This window comes from Lepidochelys kempii, chromosome 3 (genome assembly GCF_965140265.1).
Source record: "Lepidochelys kempii isolate rLepKem1 chromosome 3, rLepKem1.hap2, whole genome shotgun sequence".
In the NCBI taxonomy this organism is placed as follows: Eukaryota; Metazoa; Chordata; order Testudines; family Cheloniidae; genus Lepidochelys; species Lepidochelys kempii.
The window spans coordinates 168,104,089-168,120,994 of record NC_133258.1 but is presented as its reverse complement, the minus strand read 5'-3'; the positions used below and the strand labels follow the sequence as shown (position 1 = coordinate 168,120,994).

The following is a 16,906-nucleotide window of genomic DNA, read 5'->3' as shown; positions in this document are numbered from 1 at the left end:
TCTGGAGTTTATCCTGGTGTGATTTGTATTGCCATTCCAGGAGTGTTCCTGAAAACAGTCACTGTGATCTGCTGCATTATTTTGTGGTTGATGAGCCTTCTAGTGGAAGTTTTGCAGTTTCTTATTTAGAATCGTATTAACTTTCAGTTTATTGAAAATTTTGTATGTACTTGGTCTGGGTAGAAGCTTGTGTAGCTTGTTCTTTATGCTGCCTTATGAAATTCTCTTTCTTCACTTAGCATGAGCATATAATGCTTACTACCCTGAGTAGTCCCACTGAAGCTGGTGAATTCAGCAAGAAACACTATGATCAGTAGTATGAGCATGTCTCAGGACTTAGGAAAACAGGTTGTGTTTCAAAAAAGTGTTGGTTGTGATCAAATCTGGGTGGGAGGCTAGGAGCCAAAATTGCATGTAAAAACCATTATCGGGCATTTTATAAAATTAAAAATTATTCAAATATTGGAAGATCATCAGAGTAATTAAACTGAATTAAGCTAAAGCTAATGTGTTGCTCTGAGTTAGTTTGAAACTTTGTTTTGTCATGAGTAAGGGTGGTGCATAGCTATTCTGCCCCAGGAACAGTCCAGACTCGATTATAATTCCTTCTGTGGTTTTCTTCCTTGCTCCATGCGGGAAAGTCATCTGCACCTCCTTTTTACCATGCAGATTACTTCTTTCCTCATGCTAGCTCAATTCTGCTGACTGGTGCACTGGGCATGGCGCCAAAGCTGCAAAGTATACAGTTGCACTAAGGTTTGGATAGTAACATAATCTAGTTTAAAGCAAATTATTTGCTGCATAGTTGAAATCCACACTATTGTCCTCTTGTGTTCAGATACTGGTAAACAGCCACGTACTACTGTAGTTTGAAAATTCCATTTGATAATCCGTGTGTGGAGGACTGTCCTATTGTTTCTGACAAGCCTCCTGGAGAAATCTCATTACTGTGAACATACCATGTAGGTATTCAGTAAATACTGATGAATAGAGAGAGAGAGCCCTTAAAATCAGGAATCTTATTCTGTGCTGAGTCTGTGCTTCCTCACTTGTATCTACATTTTTCAGTGATGAGATGATACATGTATTTATGTGCTTGTGCGTATATTTTATAGTTTGAAAATGTTTGATGCTTTGGTGGGAAAATTAAAGGAGGGTCACCGTCAAATCAAATTTGGCCCCAAATTTTGGTTTTACAAGATATAAGACTAATAGAAATGGTTCCACAAATTTTAAACAAATTGAAATAATTTGGAATTATGGATGCTCATCACCTCAGAAAATCTGACCCTGCTACTTTAACAATATGTGTAGATTCCCTTCAGACGACACTGTGGTATTGGATCATAAACCTTTGTGTTCTATTCAAACCTTTCCCTCTGTTTCATCAGTACACTCACCCACCGCACCCAGTTTTGAAACATGTATCAGTCAATTCACTATGTATTCTAGGATCCCACAGACTTTGAGTGGAGCTTCTGGATGGAATGGGGAAAGGAACGTATAATATGGCTTCTGCTTGGCCATCTAATGGTATCTCAGATGTCAAGGCTCTTTATGGAAAAGGTATGAATGCATGTGTTTTGCAGGAGTGCACCTTATATTTTTTCAGTTCGCTGTGAGACCTGGAAAACAGAACACTTATATTACAAATTGTTGAAAAGTATATTCTGTAGAATGAAAAATTCTGACAAGTTGTATCTAGGAGATATAATTATTTATGGCCCAGTTCTGCCACCTTTACTCAAATGAGGAAGCAGTCCCATTTAAATCAACATAAATAAAGCACACCTCATTGTGAGTAAGGTTGAGAGAACTGGGCCTATCGTTAGGAACTTAATACTTTCCTGTGAGAATACTCAAAAGTGATGTTGGATAATGAGGACTTGGATATGCAGGATATTTGGGACCAAATCTGATACACGTTGTGCAGGTACATGATAGCCAAAAGCAGCATGTCTCTGCATGGATGGGCAATTATACCACAGACCTAGTACAGTGTAACTTTGTTCCCCCATATGTGCTGTGGAGAAGAGATGTCCGAGGTAGGTTTTTTCCATTGGAAAATGTAGTTGTTGAAACTGAAATTTTACACTGGAAAATATTGGAATTATTTTAATGAATTCTTTAATTTTTTCCAAAGCATCATTTAATCCAAACATTTTGCTTTGTTTTTAAGTGCTTATTTTAACTGAACCATTTCTATTTGAGGAGTTGATTCAAATAGAAACAGTAAATTTCAAATTGATATTTCAACTTAAAATGTCCTTTTTAAAGTGAAATGTCAATTCAGAATGTCTGTTCCAATTGACATTTCATTTAGATATTTAATTTCACAGTGTCAAAACATTTCATTTCAACGCTTGCATGTGAATATTTCATTCTACAAAAATTGTATTCTTTTTTCTTGTTTGGTCCTGAATCAGGACAAAACCAAATATTGGACTTTCCTGGAGGATACAAATTATGTTTTCTGGCCAAGCTCAACTGGGAAAATTTTTCATCTCCCTCAGTCTGCAAAGACAGCCCCCCTTAGTACCATAAACCCACATTATCAGAACTCAGAGGACAGGGAGGATTATAAAGTGACTAAGCTGTATATAAAAATGTAGCAATTTTAATGTCTAATATCTGGGACCTTCTATGGCTATATAGAACCATTAGAAAGCTGCTTTGAAACTCTTGTTCCTATCCTATAGGAATGCCATTTCAGGCACTTTTGCAGGACTGAATATTACCTGTTCTGGATCATTGAAATTTTGGAGGGAAAATCCACAAATGAGGGGGAAAAGAAGGAAACTTTTTTTGTGGTAGGTTGATTTAAGGTGGGGCGGGGGAATAGTGGCTATATGAAACTTCTCAGTGGTTGTGCTGGTCCTATTAATTTTCAGTGGCAGTGCAAGAAATGACTTGAGGACTGCCAAAGTTTGGAGCCGATATAATGGATTTGTTCACTCCCCGCCTCCATAATTTCATAAAGGAGATGATAAATAAGGAAGTAACAAACACTCAGGCACCTTTCCATTTTGAGAAGTGTTTTATACCTTCCATCACAAACTCTTACCAACTTTCCCAATCGCTTCTATCCTCTGTATCAAATCAGTCCATCTACCAGCTCTTCCTGTTCTCTATGCTAACACCACCCAAGTTATCTCTGCATATTATCATTTTACTCTGCCATGAAAACAAATCCTGCCCTTCTTGCTGCCATCGATCACTTTCAACTCCCTCAATAGCAGCTTAGCTCAATTCCTCTCCATCAGTGTCCCTGTCATCAAATTAATTCAACCCTCCATCGCTAAATCTTTCCTTGTTCTTGAATATGGCTGAATTATTTTTGCTGAAATTTCCCAAAAATTTCAGCCTGAGACTGATGTCCAGAATCAAAAATTTCAGCCCACGCAGTTAGTATTTGGCAAAAATATAAGTAACTGAAAACGAGGATCAAATAATGGGAAGTGTCACGTAACTTTAATAGGTGGTGTTACCAGCCCTGCCTATAATAATTTCAGCAATCTAGTGTGTAAAAATGGGGTGTCCTTTAATAAATCATATTCTTGGTTTACAGAGAGAGGAAGGGGACCAGCTTATAGTTCCTTAGCATTAATCAGAGATGAAATTGCATGGAACTTTAAATCTGAAGTTGAATCATAATCATGTTGTATCTCAGAAAAGAATAATTTAATAACCCTATTGTTCTGCTTTTATTGATCTGCTTCATTATGCAGACGGTTTTTTTAATAAAGACAAAACCTGATTTCTTTCACTGTTACCTTTCTTTATAGAATGCCAAACATTTGTGCTTTGGGGGCAGTGCAGAGTGTGTAACACCAGGTATTTCAGCAGTTTCAGTTGAGAGGTTTTATAAGGCTCCTTTGAGTCCCTAAAGAGATTGTCTCAGATAGGATGGAGATGTGACTGCCAGCAGTTATGGTCCATGGAATCTGTATTTGAACACTAGGGATTCCCTGCAGAGATCTTGTCATGATACTGCCTGTGATCTTGCATCACTTTTTTTATTTCTTTGTGCTAGCTTTTTTCTTAGAACTTGGGTGATCTTCTGTAAATTGAGAGTAAACTTAAAAGCATTGATGCTGTGGATGTAAGAAAAAGAAGGTGAATGTAATGAACTAGTCTTTTGAAAATGGCAGGTGAAGGGCAAGAAGTGTAGTAGTGGTAATCATAATAAGAAAATGTTCTTCACAGGAATCATCACAGTTGAATAGGCCATTGATTCATCTTGTCTCTGAGAGTGCAACGTGTCAAATATTTAAGAATATCTTCACTGTACTTAATTGTGTAATAATGTAAAGGGGAAATGATGTTTTGTCTCCAGCTGAGGATCAGTTTCTGCCCTTAAGCATTCAGAATGATGGCCCTGGTAATTTTATCCAAGCTAGTGTAACTGCAGATATACTGTGCTTATTCATATACATACCACTGTGCAGGTGCTCTGCAGGGACTTTTCTTCTAGGGTTTTGGGAACCAGAGCAAGGTGTTACAGAAGATCTTCGGGGTGTGGGGTATCTTAGTCATGGATCCTGCAGATTCATGGGGTTGGAAAGCCTTGTGTTCCCATTAGAAGGAATAATTTTGAAAACATATGCCAGTTTTAGTCCCTTCTTCAGTTTGTCCACAAGAGATAGAGGATCTAACCTTGTAAATATCTACGATGGAATTTATTTGCTAACTTTTTGTGTAAATATGATGGATGCTAATAATGTAGAAGCCATAAACTTAATTATAATCAAGGAATATTTGAGTAACTAATTTACAGTCACATTTGTTCACTTCTAATTATTAGCCCCATGTCTTGCGGTGAATAGTTCACTGGTCTTCTGTGTCATGTGATTCTTTAATTGTCATGTCCTGTCCTAGAGACATGGATTTCAGTTTTCTTGTAATGCTTTGCAGGAAGAAATTATTTAAAATATGGAAAACTAGAGAAAAGAGAATCTAACAATTGTACTAAACAGTCACACTAATAGGAAGCTCCATATCAGTATTTGAGTTGAATGTTCATAGAGGAGCCAAAGTTTAGATGCACTAGAAGAACACCTTTTTCCCAATTTTGTGGAGGGGTCTCAGCTACTGTTGTGTTAAAGTGATTCTCAGTGCGACTCTCTCTCCATTTTTTGAGTTCAGATTTATAATGGGTAATTACATAAGCTTATGTGCATTGTTTAGATTTCAAATCATGTCAAATTACGTAAAAAGCAGCAAGAGGGTTCTTTTCACAGTTGGAATCACTTCAGTAGTTTCTTCTTAGCATCTTGTTGATGTTATTTTCAGCCTCAAACACTGCTTAAAGAAAGGCAGAGAGAGACACAGACATCCAGACAAGCAACTTCAAGAGCTTCAAGGAACTGCTGATGCATGTTGAACATGTCAGGATAATGTTCTCAGTTCAGATGTTTACTACACATACTACTGTCCTTACCTTAGAAACCCTGGAGCCCTCTTGAGAGACCCCAGAAAAATCCATAAAACTCCTACGTTATGTTGCAGGATTTTAAACTGCCATTTCTTTTTTAAAATATATTTTTATTGCCATTAATACAGGCAAACTTAATTTTTTCAAAATTTTGAGGCAAAGAATATGAACAAATAAGACTTTATTATTATGATTATTATTTGTATTATGGTAACATGGAGAGACCCCAGTCAGGATGGGAGCTGTGTTGTGCTAGGTGCTGTATGTGTATGTTTATAGGTGGACATGAACCTTCCCCTGAAGAGCTTAGCATTGGTGCTATACTGATGTGTTTTAATATAAACCCATGCAGCAATGCACTGTGAGAGTGCATGTGCAAATTGTCTTAGAGCCTATGAAGCTGATTAAATTTTAGCTAACAAAACCAAAAGTTTCTTATTGTAGGTTTCCTGGTCTGCCTATTTGAGACATTTCCTGCATATTTAAATTCATAATCTTAACACACTAATACAGTGTTTTGCATTTGTTATAAACACACTGATCAGATTTAAATGCACACACATTTATGTGTATCTGCCTAGCCATCTGCTTACAGAAAAGTCTAGATAGAGCACAATATGGCATATAATAATTGTAATTAGAAAGTGCCCTCACTGAAGTGCTCCTGGTGGTTCACAAATAAGTTAAAATACAATCCTATTGAAATAATTAAGCAAACAATATTTGGTGTCATTAACAATGAAAAGGGGGTGTGGAGGGGAGACTGGTCTGAATGTAATTAAAAATTAACACTGCTTTTCAGAGAGATTTTCAGTTTTAAAGCAGTGAGGACAGGGCTGAGGTAGAAATCCAGGGGGAGCAAATTCCACAATCGAGGTGCTGCGCTATCTCAAAAGTTTGATCACTTGCTGACCTTGTGTTCCGTGTGGGAACCTTATGAGGTGAGTGTCAGTGTGCCGGTCCTGCCAGGATGAGGCTTATGAAGAAGGTCTTGAATGTGGTCAGGTGCCGGTGCTGATTGCTCTTCATTTAGCTGTGAGGCTCAGCAGGGAATCTGTGAGGCTTGCTAGTCATGTGCCCTCCCCATTCCATAAGGACACACATCCCTCCTGTTAAAGGGGAGGATAAGGGGCAAATCTGTGAGAACATGCAGAGCTTCAAGAAAAGCCTGCTCCTTCTGTTGGATTTTCTCTGGGAGGGAAACACTGGGCCTAGTGGTCTGTGTTTGGACAGATCCAAGTTTGGTTCCCTAGTTTCCTGGGCTGGCAGGCCTGATAATGGTATTGGAACAGTTTTTATAGTGGGGGTGGTGAAAGCCATTGAACAAAACTGTAAACTCTGTATATTATGGAAACTACTTCAAGTCAGGGGGTGCTGTTGCACCCCTAGTTCCAGCACCCCTGCCTTAGTCCTTGGTGGAGGAGAAAGCAACTCTTGCTTTTCTCTAGCTGTCCCATGACTGATGCACAGAGCAACACTGATTGGCTCCTGAAGGAGTTGTGTCCAACTCTCTTCTTTGAGTATTTTTGATAGTAGCAAATGGTGGAGGCAAAGAGTTTTATACAAGAATCAACCTGTTAGGTGGGAAGTGGCAGCAGTACAGCTCACCCGCACATAGCAAACTATAAAACAATGAGGGGAAAGAAACGTGGTCAGGGACACTGGGGCAATTCCTCTAAGCGTATAAATAGCATCAAATGATCTTTAATGTCCATGCAGAGCAGCGAATGCTTCAGTGTTAACGTCTCATCTAAAGGGCCCTCACAGAAAAAACTGTGTGGAGCTCAGATTCTCTAACTTGAAGAGGAAAAAAACGATTAATTGATCCTATCAGAATTTAAACCTCTGGTTCCAGGGAGTCCTTGTATTTCACACCTGATATTTAGATCATTAGGCATTAGTACTATTCTCAGATTGGTATTTTGTGTCTATTTATTTTTGCCATTTATTAAAAACATACAGGTTTGTTTAGGTAAATATGTCTTAGGGGGGCTGTTTAATAATTTTTACTTCTATTATTTAAAAATAATATTCTATTATTTTAAATATTTTACTTCTATTATTTTAAATCTCTTCTTTTGTTCCAGTACAAACCCTGGTGTCTAATGACATACGGGATGGTGGCCTGCTGGTTTCTATTAGGAATCAATGGCTTGGCAGTGATTTTGCTACATATAGCCATTTCATTTTCCGTGGCTCAGTTTCAGACAGCAGTCCTGACTTGGCTGTGCTCACTACTTTTGTTATCAACTTTGCGCGTACCAGCTGTGGAAGAAGCAAAGGTAATTTTTTAGCGTGATCAAAGTATGGTATTTATTTATCATGATCTTGGACAACATTTTATTGCAAAACCCTTATCAGCCAAATCACTTTTAGTTTTGCCTAGGCAGAGATGGGCTCAAAAGAACTTTCTAGGTGCTAAGGTGCAGTAGGTGTTGGTACAGTCTTTGACTGTAGCATCTCATTTGGAAATGTTAACCTTGCTGAGAACTCCCTCTAGTGGGCTGTCTCTCATATGTATTGTCATGGTGTGTTGTGGCCCTGAGTACTAAAAGATAACTAGATGCATAACAAGGTTGTTCTACAGAGTTTCATATTGGTGTAAACTGAGAGGAGAACTATGAGGCAGATAGAAGAGCCTTGCTCTCCATTGCAGCTTCCTTGTTCTTTTTTAAACAATAGATGAAATCACTGAATGCAATAAACTGTACTGTATGCTCAAACTAATCTGATTTACCCTCTTTCTTTAAGCCCTGGCTATGTTTTAATTAAAACTGCTGTCTGTGGATTTCAAAACCATTTATCTACAGCTCTGCTTGCTTTTATTATTGTCATCATTGTCTTCAAATTACCTTTTTATGATGCCTTTCCTCCCAAAGGATTCTAAAGAGCAGCTGAATTGATGAATGAAATGAGTGGTCTTACATATGAGGTTCTATTTCCACATGTTAAGTATCCTCACACCTTCTTGTCAACTGTCTAAATGGGCCATCTTGATCATCACTACAAAAGTTTTTTTCCTCCTGCTGATAATAGCTCATCTTAATTAATTAGCCTCTCACAGTTTGTATGGCAGATTCCACCTTCTCTGTATGTGTGTATATATATCTTCTTACTATATGTTCCATTCAATGCATCTGATGAAGTGGGCTGTAGCCCAAGAAAGCTTATGCGCCAATACATTTTTAGTCTCTAAGGTGCCACAAGTACTCCTGTTTTTCTTACAGATGAGGAGCATCTGGATTATTTAGTCCTGAGAGAACGTTAAAAGGCAACATAAGTGACGTACTTAAACTAGTCAAGGATTGTTATAAAATCAAGACTGAATAGCCTTTTTGAGGTTGGTGAACAAGCCAGAACTAAAGGTCTTACAATTAGGTGCAGGAGGGAACATATTAAAAAAGAATTGGGGACCTTTTGCAGAGAGAGTGGTGAATAGGTGGAATGGGATTCTAGTTGAGATAGTAGACTCAAATAGTAAGACTTGAGCAAAAGTTGAATGACTATATGGAATTTAATAAATTAAAGAGGTATTATTCATTTTCATGTTTGGAAGGAGCCAGGTGCCTTTTCAGGGAGTCAAGAGGGAATTTTTTCTGATCATGCTTTCCCTTTCAGATGCCATCCCACACCTGAAAAGGGCCCAAGACCTGCTTCTATGCCTACATTGCACCAGTAGTTGACATAAAAAGTTAACATTTATAGTAGAGTGATTGTTTATACGTACACAACTCTTGATGTGCATTGCCCCATGTAGCAGAGATCGTAGTCTTTTGGGCAGCAGTGTTGACCGATGGCTGTGCCCCTCTCCTGAGGGCATGAAAGGACAGAGTAGGGCCAACTTCCTCTGTTCCTTCCTTGGCTGAGAGATGAAGGAATTACCAGTGTCCTTATTCCGCAGCCTAGTTTACCTAGTTTTTCTTGTAACTCCTGGATATGGTTAGTTGATAGCAGTAGTACTAGGGTTAGCTTTTCATAGGTTTTAAGTATTGTTTACAGTTAGGTTTCATCTGTGTAACTTTTAAAATAATTTTTTATGTCTGTGGCTGAACAGAAATCTCCTTGTTTCAAATATTGCTCTTCGTGCCACATGGCCATTCTCCTTAATGATAGCCATTCTAAAAGTTTTTGTTTTGTTTAGGTGAGGGTCCAAATGCTCTATTTAGTTTTCAAATAAGCGAGAGAAGCTCGCTTGAAGCTGTTCCCATTAGATAAATATGTGAGACTGGCCTCAGATTTGGGCATTCTGGACTTCGGAGCCGTTGTCTTCAAAAAATGCACTGGCACCTACAACTGCTTGGTTTTGTGCCTCTTCCACTTCTTCCACAGAGGCTCCTTCTCTGAAATCTTATCTGACAAAGGTAGCACACACTATCATTCCTCTGGGGAACGTAAAAAGTGGCCACCTTCTCGGGCACCCTCTAAGAAAAGGAGACAGAAATCTTCCCACCAAGTCCCTGCTAATGGTAATTCAAGGCATCAACATGGTCTTTTTTGACACCCTAAAGCACACTAGTACACATCCTTTTGGTATTGTTGAAGAAATAGTCCCTTGTAGGTACCCACACTGATACTGCGGTACCCTACAGTATACCTCATGATATGGATTTTTCTGCCACTCCCCCTTCCACAGTCTAATGGCTATAACTGAAATTCTTCCAGATATTTAGACTTCCTTTTAATCTGTTGCTCCTAGTTCGATCCCTTGCACAAACCCTAGACATTCCACTCTCTCTGGTGTTTACATCCTTTGAATACTTTAATTGGTTTTGCCTGTATTCGGTTTTTATTCATGAGCTAGTTCCTTGAGACTCTTCATCATTTCTGTTGCTCTTTTTTGAATCCCTCAAATTTGTCAACATATTTCTGATACTGAGGCACCCAGATCCGAATATGTTTGCATCACATCCATCAGGAGGATGATTACGTATATTACCTACCTAACCCTTTGTGTAAGAAGCCTACAAATTTTTTTGCAATGTGTGTAAAAAACAAACAAACAAAACCCCCCCCCCCAAAAATTAAAGGTGAACCCCCGCCTTCCACACCTCCAGTTGTTGGAGTTTCTGGATTTGAGGTCTAGCTCAAAATTAGATTCAGCATGTCTGCTGCTTCTTGAAATATGGCATTATTCATGGGAAATAATGGGGGTTATCCCTTGTCATGCTGATTGGTGTTATGTGCATAAAGCCCTGTGCATCAAAATGAAATTATATGCCTTAATGTATAAAGGTTATTTTGATGGAGCGTAATATATGATAAACAAGTGCTTCACTAATGCTCTCTACTTCAAGAGAGATGTATTCGCTCTAATTCAAAATGCAGATTTTTGTTTCATATCCCAGAGTTGCTTAGTCAAGCTTGGCAGTTTCTCTTTAATGACTGTGGGTTTCTGAATTGGAAAATGAAGCCTATTGCTCTAACAGTTGGATTTGTGCCAAAACAATGGTCACTAACCATCCTTTAACTGACTGGCGTAGACTCAGTTTTGCTATCTTCATCCTCTGCTTCCTTTCACGGGCTTATGGATTTGAAGAAACTGTTCTTCGCTTGTGAATAGATTTATCCTCTCTCCAAAAATCACTTTTATTAGGACTGACAAACTCATTTCTCTTTGGTTCCAATGCATGGTGCAGTAGGACAGGATCTTATCAAATGGGGGGATGGGGTGGAAGGCTATCAAATCCACTACAATATAGATGTTACAGTCCAAACACAGTTCACTGACATGTGGGCATTCACAAAGTCTGTTAATTACATTGAGAATTTCCTGCCCTTGGCCTCTATACATCGCTCACCTTTGTCTCTCCCCTTCCCCAGTGCAGGAGAACGAAAGGAGCAGGCAGCTGCTGCCACTGAGCCACCTTCCTGCTACTCCACTGGCCCATGTGGGCTGCAGCATTCTCGCTCTAGACAGGCAGGAAGCAGCCTCTGTCTGCAGGAGCCAGCAAGCCCTGCAGCGGCCTCTGTTGGGGCGGCCGGAACTGCAGTCTTGTCATAACTACTGAGGCTAGCAGCAGTATCATCTAGCAGCTCCAGTCTCAGCTTTCGCTCAGCCTGAAACCCTGATATGCCAAGGAAATAAGTGTAAATAGTGCTGCCCCACTATGTGCTGGTGCCTCCCCAGGGAGGCGCACGCCATAGTTTGAGAGAGTCTATATTAACTGCCCTTTATTGATGATGGCCTAGGGACTAGTGGAGTGCCAGTAAGAATGTTGATTGTTTGATATCAAAATCCTATCATGTTATAAACGTAGCTATCGCACCATTCTCTGTTTTGTTTTGCAGAGAGGGTGGTACGACACTGAAAATGAGTACTACTTGCTGCTCTTCACCCTGACTGTTCACTGCCTCTACTACACTAGTTTCAGCCTTGAATACTGCTGGCATGGCTCTACCCAGAAGAGGTACTACTCATTCTTTTGGATGCTGGCCTACATGTTCTACTATCCTGTGTTCCACAATGGACCCATTATGACCTTCAATGAATTTACTAAGCAGGTAACAGCACTTTCAAGCTGATTCAGCTCTTGGTTTTTGATACATCTGGTGTGGACTGAGGGCTAAATCCTCTGAGGTGCTGTGCACTTCCTGCAAGATTCCCAGCACCCTAACATATTACCTTTAATGTGGGGGTTGACAGCGCTGGGCACTTTGATAAATTGGCCAGAATGGGCTCTGAAAGAAGAAAGACAAAAGCGTGAAAATTAGTTGGGGGTCTTGAGCTAAAACTACATATTATTAAACATCCCCTAAACTTCAGAAGATTTTGGTTCTGGATCCAGACTTTGAAGCTCAGGCCTATATCTTGAAAATAACATCTGAAAAGCTGCTAAACAAATTGGTGACCTCTTTCCAGCTGCCAGATATATGTATTCAAGCTGTATTAAATTAAAATGGGAAAGAGGTGGGGGAGTGGGAGAGCAGATTCTTTCATCTTTTGAGAGGTGGTGTCATTAACTAGGTGAACATTTTGGATAGGCAGAGCCTAAAATTCCCTTTAATCCATTACTTCAGATGATTCTTTTGATAACATATTTTAAAATGCTCCTTGCAGACGAGTCTGAGTTAAAAGTTTCATTTACAGTTATCTACTTGAGAAAAAATTCTCATTGATGAGATTTTCAAACACACTAAGGTTAAGTATATTTTCTGTGTTCATCTTCCCCTTTTTAGTATGGCTTGAAGTACATTGCATGCGGGAAAGAGGGGAGCACTGAGAACACAAGCTTAGGTATTACCTGGTTACACATCAGCCATAGAATAATACTGAATTCACAAAAAACTAGTGGTTAAAAACTGAGTATCTGTTTCATTGATTGAGTGACAGGTTGAAGGAAAATGTCCAAATAGGTCTAAAAATCTAGGGATCGGGGTAAAGATGGGGCTGATTTAAACTCAGAGCTTTAGTTTTCCACATATATTTTTTTATTTATCTTCTGCATGAGGCTGTGAATGCTTGGAGATACAAATATCTTAGTTCCTTTTTGAAATAGATATTTTTTTTCAATCAACTGGATACCTTAGAAAACCCACAGTGGGAATGTAGTAGTTTTCATTCATGCATTTTGTGATTTCAGTGCCCAGTGTCCATAACTGAGTCTAATATATGATTTTCTCCTTCCTGGATGTTGTAAGGGACTTCTATTTCCATGTGGGCTTTAGAAAAACAAAGTAATTTAGTTGCTTTAAACAATACATCTATCACTGAATTTGACAACATCAAGGTATACAACAGTGATATAGAGACAGGTTAGTTTTGAGCAAGTCAGTGAGGGAACTTTTGACACTGTTAATAGATATCTTTCTGTTGTGTGTATCACAGGCAATACACCTTATTCAAATAAAGTTACCAGAAAATGAATAAATTGCTCTTTATCATTTTCAGTTTTTCTTGCATGACAACAGGTCCATCTATGCCTGTTGTGTTTCTAACATGCCCATCATCATAGTATCTAAGTGCTGAACAAAAATACAGCCCTACTGTCTTCCATACAAAGATGGGAATTCCAACGTTCCAATATTGTTGTTTTCCTGAACAGCAGATACCAATGTAAGAGATATTTTGATGCTTGGACTCAGTTCAAGCTTATGCACTAAACAAAGCCAAGTTGAAAGTCAGCTAGAAAATTACACGTAAATAAGAATGAAAGAATTTTCAGTATTAGTCCCCAGAAAATTTGTGATGCTTATCCTTATCCTGAACCAGGTGTTTAAGTTCTGTAAAGCCAAAATTACAGGAAAGTCTTGGAGGTGCCAGATTTGGGGGTCTTAAGATAGAGAACATTCTTAATTTAGTATGTTTTCTGGGCACTCTACCATATGTAGCATATGAAAAATGATAAGAAAAGGTAAACCCTTCCCACCATCCTACACAGGTGCAGTGGAAACAGAAATTATAGGGTCATCATGTGTATATGAGTGATAAAATCTTTCTTCAGCTGTTCACAAATCCTTCATTTTGTTGCATTGAATGTGTCGTAGCTGGCAGTTGATGAGTATTCATTGGACCACATTTTCCCCTGACGCCGGTTTGAAAGCTGCTGATAAATAGTTTAAACTTCTATTTCCAAACTTTTGACAGCTGAGACCCCCTTTTAAAAAAAAAATAAATGAAACCAATCATGTGCCTGAAACACTGCCATGTGGTGTTAAAGGTCATCTCATCTTAAATTATACATCTCCTAGGCTCGTCTTCTACGCCCCCCCCTCTCCCAGGGGACTCTGCCGTAATTCTTCATGAAAAGATTCTTTCTCTCCTTTCTTATGCTTTGGTGAGCAGTGAAAAAACTAACAATGTTGCCATGTAAATGATCATCACTGGGATATGAGTTACTATCCATTCAAATAAATGGCACAATTTAAACCTCAGAACTGCTGTTTCAGGTGCTCTACAAATTCATGACATGTCTCTGCGTTGGTTACACTTGTTTCATAGTTTGAAGCTTTTCTTTGAAACCATAACAGTTAAAGACTAATTTTTAATTAAAATGAAAGCTGAGACTCTGAAGAAAAATTGAGCATCCAGTTTGGCTAATCATTCACACCTCTCACTTTGAGAAATGCAGGACATTGCTACCCGGACTTGGATAGTGCAAGAATAGTAACAGGACAGAGACTTTCACCTCTAGGCAACCACTTCAGATAAAAGCCTAGATTGGTAGTAAGCAAAAGTCATTAGTTGGCTCTGTGGTGTCCTGTGTCTCTCTGGTAGCTTACATGAAATGAGTGGATGACCTCAGTCCAGTTCTCTGAATGGCTAGGAGTCCACACCACAGAAATCTTCACCACTATTGGCACCAATTGGCATCCTAGATAAGTCTCAGTAGAAATGGCATGAAGGCAGTAATACTCTCACAGCCTGGCAATACCAAGTCACATTGGTGATATGGCCTGGGTGAGCTTGCCCGTTTGCTATGCGTGTGCATGCTGTGTCTGATCTCCTGAGAGGCATAGACTTCAGGTTTCAGTGCTATCAATCAGCCACCTTTAATAAAGACTGTATTTGTAGAAACCATTGCAAATGAACATTTCTACCCGAGGCACTTGGTGCATAGGTGTACGGTGAGGGACTGATAATTTCAAGGTACAAGGCATGTGCAATAGTAGCACAGACATACCAGCTGGTCGCTAAATACAGCAATGAGATATGCTTTGCAGTTAAAATTTTATAAAAGTCAAGGTACTTACAGTGTATGGGGATTGCATCAATGAAAAGCCAACTTGTGACACACCAGGACGCTGAACAGAGGCAAGAACAGGGTCTAGCATAGTTATAGTTCTGAATCCATAATTGCTGTGCATCTCAAAGGAAGACAAGATAATAAAATAGCCTCCACCATCAATAGAGCAGATGGAACCTCAAGGCAGCATGTACTCTCAGAAAACTAATTTAGTCCTGTGTGGAATGATTAACGCTTGGTTTGAAAGAAAATACTAGGGACTGCCTCTCTGTTCTGGTAACTCCATAACTGTAAGCAATGTGCATGGATCTGTCCAAGTGAGTGCCATTGTAACCAGCTAGATATTACTCCAATGCTTTACTTAGGGATGTGGTTAACTTTTGGTGACTGGCTTGTACTTCTGATAGTCTCTCTCTCTCTGTCTCCATCCTCCTCCCACCTGGCTAAAATGAATTTAATCACATTAGAGTGAACTTGGGCAGGCTCAGTGACAGGAAGAGAGATGCTTGTCACCTGGTGCAGTGGAGAAAAAGATTCCCTTACTAAAGAGATACACGATGAAAATACAGTTAACAAAAGTAGAATATGCTACACTTTTAAGAATCAGTAGAAGTGACCTAAATTTGGGGTATGTCTACAGCAAAATCTGTACGTGGGCTAGCCGGCATAAGCTAGCTTGAATCCAGCTAGTGCAGATAATGATAGCAGTGAAGACAGTGCTGCACAACCTTCAGAGCAGGCTAGCGAGAAAAGAATGTACGCAGGGTCCATGCCAGCCTTGTACTACCCACACTGAAGCCCGCACTGTGGTGTCTTTGCTGCTATTGTTGTTTGCGCTTGTTGGGTTCAAGCTGGCGTGGGTAGACTAGCCTGTGCACAGCTTTGTTTTCTTTTCTGTGGGTATGTCCGACATTTGGACACTCATTTTCCATTAGAATGAATAGGAATCAGGTGTCCAGTTCCCCTTTGTGGCTTTGAATAGAAAAATGAACACACACACTGATTCTGCATTGAACTGTGACTGACAGAAGTGCCAGAGGAATTAAAGGGGCTGAGTCAAGTGATTTTTCAGTACTTCGAAGAAACTTGGTCTCTTCAAAGTACTCACTGCCAGTGAGATGTCATTAAGGGAGATGAGTCAGAAGAGCAATAGCATCTGGAAAACTCATTGAAAGAAGTAACAAGTTATCAAGTAATTTTCTAGACTTCACTAAGAACAAGGCAATCAATTGTGCATCTACAAAGCCCTTTTCAGGAGAAGAACAAAACTGGTGGGGAGAAAATTCAAATGAAGATGGTGTTTACCTTTTAACGTTAGCTTAGATGAAGACTGAGGAAATATTTCCTTATTATGTATCATTTTATAGCTCCAAAAGCATGCTAATCATTTCAAAGAAAACATAGCAGACACTGTCCCTGCCACAAACAGACCTAAATTTTAGGCATGAGACAATGAGTCGGGGAGAGACAAACAGTAGAGAAGGATGCTGGTTACTGCAATATGATTGCATTTGAAGTATGCATATGCCTATCTTGGTGGTTCTGCAAGATTTGATTTTTAAACAAAATTTAAAAAGGAAGATAAGGTTATTAAATAATTCATATTATTGACTCCCTTGTAGGTGTTGCAGAAGAACTGCATTTGTTGGAGCGACTTAAATGAGGAGGGGTAGTGACTTGGCAGATATAGAGAGGAGTCTGAATGATAATTAATGAGCAATTTTCAGTAGCTCTATCCAGGCGCATGAGGTATAAAGTATGTTTATGGCTGTTATCATAAAAAAGAAGG

The 16,906-nt window shown here is 39.2% G+C and overlaps 1 protein-coding gene across 10 annotated transcripts in view; it reads left to right on the top strand.

Moving 5' to 3' along the window:
- Positions 1-16,906, top strand: part of HHAT (hedgehog acyltransferase) — a 334,554-nt gene that overhangs the window by 18,372 nt on the left and 299,276 nt on the right. For 6 of the 10 annotated variants that reach the window (XM_073338995.1, XM_073338993.1, XM_073338994.1 and 3 more), the window contains 3 exons: positions 1,453-1,566; positions 7,522-7,716; positions 11,723-11,935. In XM_073338995.1, coding sequence (XP_073195096.1) covers positions 1,453-1,566; positions 7,522-7,716; positions 11,723-11,935 — 522 coding nt within the window. The remainder of the gene's footprint in view (positions 1-1,452; positions 1,567-7,521; positions 7,717-11,722; positions 11,936-16,906) is intronic. The other 4 variants (XM_073338996.1, XM_073339001.1, XM_073338997.1 and 1 more) reach the window with 4 other exon arrangements.